The sequence below is a fragment of the Chrysochloris asiatica genome, unplaced genomic scaffold, assembly GCF_000296735.1.
Source record: "Chrysochloris asiatica unplaced genomic scaffold, ChrAsi1.0 scaffold00007, whole genome shotgun sequence".
Lineage (NCBI taxonomy): Eukaryota > Metazoa > Chordata > Mammalia > Afrosoricida > Chrysochloridae > Chrysochloris > Chrysochloris asiatica.
The window spans coordinates 22,252,549-22,260,242 of NW_006408525.1; the positions used below are offsets into that span (position 1 = coordinate 22,252,549).

Sequence of the window (7,694 nt, forward strand, 5' to 3'; positions counted from 1 at the left end):
CAATTTTACAATGTACCTGTTCTTTAAAATATATATAACAGACCCTTTACTTTCCTTCCTTTATTACTCTTTTTTTTGGGGGGGGGGCAAATATTTTAAACGCCCCCCCTCCATCACCACCATCACCCTTCCTTATCAGGCATCTAAGCATGCTGAAGTGGGAGAGATGGGTGTGTATGTAAGCTATGTGTGTGTGTGTGTGTGTGTGTGTGTGTGTGTGAGTGAGAGTGAGTGAGTGTGTGTGTGTTTTTTTCCCTGTGCAAAAGCAGAGGCCATTGTTACGGAGAGTAGGGCGTACCAGTCTTATAGGGCAACCACACTGTGGCGGCTTGGCCGTTCGGGAGCCGGGAGCTGGATTCTCGGCGAGCTGAGCCGCCGGAGCACCTTTCCGCTCTTCTTCTATTTTTTTCCCTGCTCCCCCACCCCCTCCCTCCTGCGCACCCCCGCTCCTAAGCCGAGTGAATTGAAGCGGACGCCGAGCGCGCGGCTCCTCCGGCCGCTCTGCCCCTCAGGCTCCCCAGCCGGGGTGGCTATTGGGGGTGGGGGGGGCGACGCAGCTTTAAACAGTGGTCTTTTTTTCCTTTGCCTTCAAGGAGGGGAGATTTCTCGCCTGCCGCTCGCGCTGGGGCTCGATGTGAATATATATTATGTCTGCCTGTTCTCCCCTCGTCGGTGGCTAAGGTAAGCTGGACTGAAATAGGCTATCAGTTTGTGAATGGCGGAGAGTATGTCTCAATGATTTATGGCCCATATGACTCCAATCTCGGTTCAAGAAGAGTTCACAAGCTTTAAGCTTCCTTCCACGCAGCGACTCTCTCTCTCTCCCTCCCTCCCTCCCTCTCCCTCCTCTCTCTTCCTGCTTCATTCCTTTTCTTCCCTCTTTTCTTTCAGCAGTCAGATCCAGGGTTGAATTTTCCCCCGGTGCTAAGAAGAGCCTAACCTTTCTCTCTCTTCCTTTCTTATTCTTTTATTTTTCTTCCTTCCATTAATATTTTTAGATCCTGGAAGGTGGCCTGCCCCCTCTCCTCCGGCTTCCCCAGCTATTGTTACCCTCCCGAGCTTTCCTGGGGTGTGTGTGCCTGGTGAGGTGGGGTTCTTGGGGAGAACTCACCTCTCTTCTCCGGCAAGACCCTCGGGGGAAGCCGGGAGCCACCATCTCCCTCCCTCCTGCCCGAGGAGCCATATGGAGCCTGAATTTTTCCAACATGGAGGCAAGGGAAATAGACACGTTTGGCTTGGTAGAGCTGCTCCCCACCCCCTCTGCTTCTGGTTCCCCAGATTTCCGATCCTTTTCCAGCTTCTCACTGCCCCATCAGCCAGGCCCCGGCACCCTTAGGCCCAGACCACGGCCCCGCAAAGTCCAGGAGCGGAGTTGCTAAGGCGCCTTTTAATTCGGTTACCTTCGGCGCCCAAACTTGCTGCAGCCTTGCGGGGCTCGGTCTTTTGCCGGCCCAGTGCGCTTGGAACCCGCCGCCTATAAGCGTCTGGGCATCCTGATCATTTTCTCTTCGCCTCCTTGGGCCAGCGTCGGCGGCTGGTAGTTCAGCGCCAGCCACCGCGGCTGCAGCGGCCGAGACAGCCCGGCGGCGACAGCCGGGGGCGAACCCCTTCCACAAACCTTCTCGGCCCTGTCTCGCCGCTGGCGGAGTCTCCATTCTTTGTATCGTGTCTCTGGCTCCTTTAGTTCCCACATTCGCCTGGCCTTGGTATTGCGATGGTTTGGGGTTTATTGCAGGGAGAAGCGACAGGGATTTCGGCCTCAGGCGTCTAGTCAAATTATTGTTTTATTATCATCATCATCATTACTGCTGTAACAATCATCTAGACTAAATAAAGCTAGGGCCCAGTCAGCCAACCCCCTCCAACGTTTTTTATTTCATTCTCTTCTCTATCTATTAATAACAAACTCAACTGATGCCTGGTAATTAATTTCCCCTTCAGCCAGGGCTGCTCAGAAGCTAATTTTGGTTTAATCATCGGTGGCTAATGGTAATAATAATAAAGGGATTGGGTCAGTCTGGTCAATTGAACTCCAGTTCTCCCTAGAAGAACCTGCTGCTTTGCAAACCCGTACGTATTTCCCAGAAACAAATTCTTCCCAGAAACCAATGGGAACTCAGGGCCACCCTGGCTCCCTTTTGAGTATAAATCTGTGCCATTTAAAAGGGAATGCATGTGTGGGAGGGACTTCCTTCACCTGCACGTTTTTAGTTTTTATTTTTCTATTTTTAGTTTTCTATGGAGTTGACCAGCTGAGCTGGATGAGATTTAAGTATTCCAAACATACATTTCAGACAAGAGTGGGTCCAGCCTGGTCATGATGATAGGTGGGGGAAGACCGGGAGGGAAAAAAAAAAAGTGCAGTCAGAAGTTTCAGAATAATACACAAAATCCCACAACAGTTGAAGCTTGATTTTTCTGCCTTTTTTTTGTTTTTTTTAAAGCTGCATAAAGTATTACGGAATGTTTTTTCTTCCTTTTTGCCTTGGAGGAGCTCAGTAAACTGGGGTGCCTTCTGCTTTCAACCCAGATAAGTTGTTTTGTTGAATTTTTTTTTTCGTGGGAGTAATTTTCTCTTAAAAAGCACTTCTGCCACCCCTTCGTTGAAAAGTTCAGCAATTATACATACGATTCTTTTTTCTTTTTTTTTTTTTCTGTTGGAGAATCCAAAGAAAACAAACTGTCAAGGAAAGGGTGGGGATATTAAGTCTGCTGGGGGTTAAAAAAAAAGGGAAAGGAGAGAAGAGACAAATGGTCACAGCACCAACCAGCCTGGCCAGGGAAAGCAGGACAATTCAGCTCCATTTGGGGGCCCCACAGGGGCAGCTGGCTGCCAGAGGGGTCCTGGATGGGCAAAGCAGACTCAGCTTGGAGGTGTTGATACCTGCAGCAGGATCGTGGAGGAGACTTGGTTCTGACTCTAGAGGTTGAAAAGCTTCAAGAAGTTTCTAGGTCAGGCTGCTGCTGTTGTCTTCCTAAGTTGGGAGGGGAAGGAAAGGATTCTTCCAGAAGGTCCCCTGCTCAACTTGCTGCCTCCTTCCTGTCTCTTTCAGAGGTGGTCCTCTGGTTGTCTTCTAGGCTGGACTTTGCTTGGGTGAAAGAGGTCTAGGTGGACATGAAGAAGCAGAGGCAAACCGCAGAGAGTTCTCAGCTCAGAGCAGAGTGTTGATGACGCTTTTATTTTGGACAGTCCTAGTTCCCCCCTCCCCAAACCACCCTATCCCAGAGTTGGGGGGGAGGGAGGGAGGGAGGGAGGAGGAGAGGTCAGGAGCTAGTGGGCACACAAGAAAGAAGCAATGGCCTTTGTGGCAGTAATATTCTACACCTAGCCAGTCCTCCAAGGAGTATCAGCCTGGTTTTATAAGTGGAAATGAAAACCCCAGTGAGCTTTTTTCTTTAAAATTAAAGAACTCAAATCAGGAAAATCCATTTCAGGTCAGGAAAGTAGCCTCAGCATCTGCTTTGGAGATGTTGGGATGGGGGACAAGAAAAAAAAAAAAAAAAAACTATTGATGTCAGTTCCCTTTTCAGTACCTAAGATGGATTCATTCGAGCGCCCCAGTCCTCCTCTCCCCCTTGTGTCTCTTCTCTCGCCCCACAGGTCAGCCGCTTGGAGCACACCCGGGAGGAGGGGGGCAGAAAAGGGAGGGGGGGGGTTCCGTCGTGTCACGTGACCAGGGGTGCCAATGTCCGGTCCTGAGGGTATCAGGCCCTTGCAAGTTGCCACCCACTGCCCGGGCCTCGCCCAGCGATGCAGAAAGCCACCTACTACGACAACACCGCAGCTGCGCTCTTCGGAGGCTACTCCTCGTACCCAGGCAGCAATGGCTTCGGCTACGACGGGCCCCCCCAGCCACCTTTTCAGGCGGCCACGCACCTCGAGGGTGACTATCAGCGCTCAGCTTGTTCGCTGCAGTCCCTGGGCAACGCCACCCCACATGCCAAGAGCAAGGAGCTCAACGGCAGCTGCATGAGGCCTGGCCTGGCCCCCGAGCCCCTGCCCGCCCCTCCCGGCTCACCCCCGCCCAGCGCCGCACCTACCAGTACCACTAGCAACAGCAATAATGCGGGCGGGCCCAGCAAAAGCGGCCCCCCCAAGTGCGGCTCCAACTCCACCCTCACCAAACAGATATTCCCCTGGATGAAAGAGTCGAGGCAAACGTCCAAGCTGAAAAACAGCTCCCCCGGCACAGGTACCGGCTCTCTGACTTCCTCTTCCTCAGCTTTTGTCCAGGCCAGGAATGCCACTTAACGTCTAGCACCCGGTCCCTGGGCGCCCACAGGGCGGCCTGGGGTGCGAGACTGGGAGCAATATCTGGTGGTGGCCATCAGTGGCGTATTTTCCAAACCCCCACACCACCTGATGACCCCTGGCCCAGTCAACACACATCCTTCCAGTCAGCTCCATCCAACTTCTGAGCGCTCCAGGAGGCCGGGCACTGGCTTCGGAGCCTTTCCAAAGGTCTTAGGCTCTGCTGGGAGGACACAGCCGCGTCAAGGATTGATTATTATTAAGTATGATTACTATGGATATTAATCACAATTGCCCCGGCGGTCCCAGGGTCCCAGCCTCTAGTCACAGTGGCCCTTTCCCGCCTAGAAGTGTCCAAATCGCCTCAAGGGTTCTCCTTAGTCACCCATCCCCCTCAAAGGCAGGTGTGTCTTCCCAGACCTGGAACTTGGGGATAAGGGGAGAAAGCGCGTGAGAAAATCCAGCCCTAAATAAATGGCCATGCAGCTCTGTCTGCGTGACATGATCAAATTTTCATAAGCTGGGGCAGTGAGAAGAGACCAGGTCTCTTAATAAATGCCACTATTATAGAGTGTCCGCTAATACGACGGGCGGGGGTGGGGGATAGGCTGAGAGGAGGCGGGACGAGAAGGGGAGGGCGGCGGGGGCTCCGAGTCCAGGCCTGGATTTATTAAAAAACGATGCATTCAATTTCGGCGTGTTCAGTAATTATCTTTTATTTCATTTTCTCCCCTTCCCACCCCTCCCCCTTGGATCCGGCAGAAGGCTGCGGCGGTGGCGGCGGCGGCGCTGGAGGAGGAGGAGGAGGTAGTGGCAGCGGGGGTGGCGGCGGCGGCGGGGGAGGGGACAAGAGCCCCCCAGGGTCGGCGGCGTCCAAGCGGGCGCGGACGGCATACACGAGCGCGCAGCTGGTGGAGCTGGAGAAGGAGTTCCACTTCAATCGCTACCTGTGCCGGCCGCGCCGCGTGGAGATGGCCAACCTGCTGAACCTCAGCGAGCGGCAGATCAAGATCTGGTTCCAGAACCGGCGCATGAAGTACAAGAAAGACCAGAAGGCCAAGGGGCTGGCCTCTTCCTCGGGTGGCCCCTCCCCCGCCGGCAGCCCCCCTCAGCCCATGCAGTCCACCGCTGGCTTCCTGAACGCCTTACACTCAATGACTCCCAGCTATGAGAGCCCGTCCCCGCCCGCCTTCGGCAAAGCCCACCAGAATGCCTACACGCTGCCCTCCAATTACCAGCCCCCTCTGAAAGGCTGTGGCGCACCGCAGAAGTACCCCCCGACCCCGGCGGCGCCCGACTACGAGTCCCACGTTCTCCAAGCCAACGGGGGCGCGTACGGGACGCCCACCATGCAGGGCAGCCCGGTGTACGTGGGCGGGGGAGGCTATGCGGATCCGCTGCCGCCCCCTGCTGGCCCCTCCCTCTACGGCCTCAACCACCTTTCCCATCACCCCTCGGGGAACCTGGACTACAACGGGGCGCCCCCAATGGCCCCCAGCCAGCACCACGGACCCTGTGACCCTCACCCTACCTACACAGACCTCTCCTCTCATCATGCGCCTCCTCCTCAGGGTAGAATCCAAGAAGCGCCCAAATTAACACACCTGTGATGGGAGAGGGAGGACGGAGGGGCAAGGTGATAGGGCAAGGTGGGATAGTTGGACTAAAAGAGCTCTAGAGGGCAGTTCTAGAGGTCTGGAAAAGGAGGAAGGAGCCTGAGCCCCTTCCCTTCCCTTTGGTCTGAGAAGTTGCTTTTTCAGCTCCTTGTTCCATCTGCTTGCCAACCATAGGAAAGGAATTCGCAGCAAATTGGAAATGACCCTATCAACTCCAGGGCTCCAGCACTACCAGTTGGAATTCCTCACTGGGGTAGAGGAAGAGGAGTAAGTGAAACAAGGCAAAGAAGCACATTAAAAAAAAAAAAAAAAAAAAAAGACAAGATGGCTAGGCCATCAACCAGCCAACTTACCTTCCGTCTCTGTGGGCAATTCCCCCAAACCTTGACTTTTTTCCTCTCACTTCTCTTTAAAAGCAAAACAGAACAATTTCAAATCCAAGGGCACAAAAGACACTCCCCACCTGCTTCCCAGAGGCCTCAAGTTTGCTCCCATCTATTTGAGGTTTATTACGGCACTCCCTCCATTTCTAGCCCATATTTTTCTGCTTTAGGACATTATTACGCATACCCCACCCGTTGATAAGTTTTTAGAGGGCTCAGGGATGGCGAGAGATCCTGAAAGTCAGAGCTGCCTATATTATAAATATATATATTTTTTCTTTTACATAAAAGTTGGAAGGCTGGCAAGTTGTCAGGACTGAAGCCTTGCCCATTCTGCCTCCTATCTCAGCTCCAGATCCATCCCCCTCTCTCCATAAAAAGCAATCGGTGACACGAGGTTCTACACTTTTTCTTTTCTTCTGTTACTCTCTTGACTTAACGTGAAAACAGGGTATATTTGAACAAACTGTTTGTCCCAGGAGGGACTGCAGCTTGGCCTGTGAGTCTTGCTCAACCTCCTGACAGGACACTTTTGTTGCACTTAGAGTTTACATTTTAATGGATATAAAAACAACTGTGAGAGATGCCTGGGCCTGCAGGAGCCCAGCGTCGCTCAAAAAGCGTGTGTTCTAGTGAACATTTTCATATATATTTATTGGTTATAGCCTGTTAAAATATTTTCTTTTTGTATTATTTATCCCCCCCGACATTATGTATTTATGAGGGAAAAAGGAAAAAATTGTACTTTTTTAGTATTTACTTGTTATAAAGGACGTTGTGTTTCCTGTCATGTAAACCAGCTATTTTAGTTATTGTACTCTAGAAAAGAACTATAGATTTATGTTAAACTCGTACTTATGAGCAATTGTAATTAGTTTAAAAGGCATGAACTCAGCTCCTAATCGTCACTGTATAGTCCTGAATTTGTAGAATTAGAGTTATTCTCTCTTGGAGCTTTCTTTGTTCTTCGTAGTTACTTTCTTCCTCACTTAAAAGGGTTGTCTGTTGAACAATTCTTGAATAAACTTTCTGTTATCTATTTTATCTTGTCCTAGTGGTCCAATTTAGCTAGCAGATCCAGGCTGTTCACTACCAAGGTCCCCCAAGGCAAGGACACTGAAGACCCTTATTTTGGCCTTTTTGTCCACCCCTCAGGCCCTACCTCTTTTCTGTGCCTCAGGTTTAAATCTAGACTGGAATAATCTGCCAATGTCTTTAGCTGAAGTTTAAGGAACAAGTTGAGGGGGAGGCTCTTGGGCGCTCTCTGTAGGTCTTTCTTTTAGGCCATTTAGCCTCTCAGTTTCCCTTATTGATCTTTTGTCTGTTTCTTCTATGGTCACTATCTCTGCTGCTTTTCCGCCCCCCCCCCGCCCCCCCACGACAAAAAAATCTGGCTGATTGCTGTTTCTTCCAAGCAGCCTAAACTTCACAGTCCTCTTCCGG

General features: G+C 51.7%; 1 protein-coding gene across 1 annotated transcript; it reads left to right on the plus strand.

Moving 5' to 3' along the window:
• The first annotated feature begins 3,751 nt into the window (after window positions 1-3,751).
• Window positions 3,752-5,862, plus strand: HOXB3 (homeobox B3). Its single transcript, XM_006832504.1, has 2 exons — window positions 3,752-4,199; window positions 5,018-5,862. The coding sequence occupies exons 1-2, from the start codon at window positions 3,752-3,754 to the stop codon at window positions 5,860-5,862; spliced, it is 1,293 nt and encodes a 430-aa protein (XP_006832567.1).
• Window positions 5,863-7,694: the final 1,832 nt, after the last annotated feature.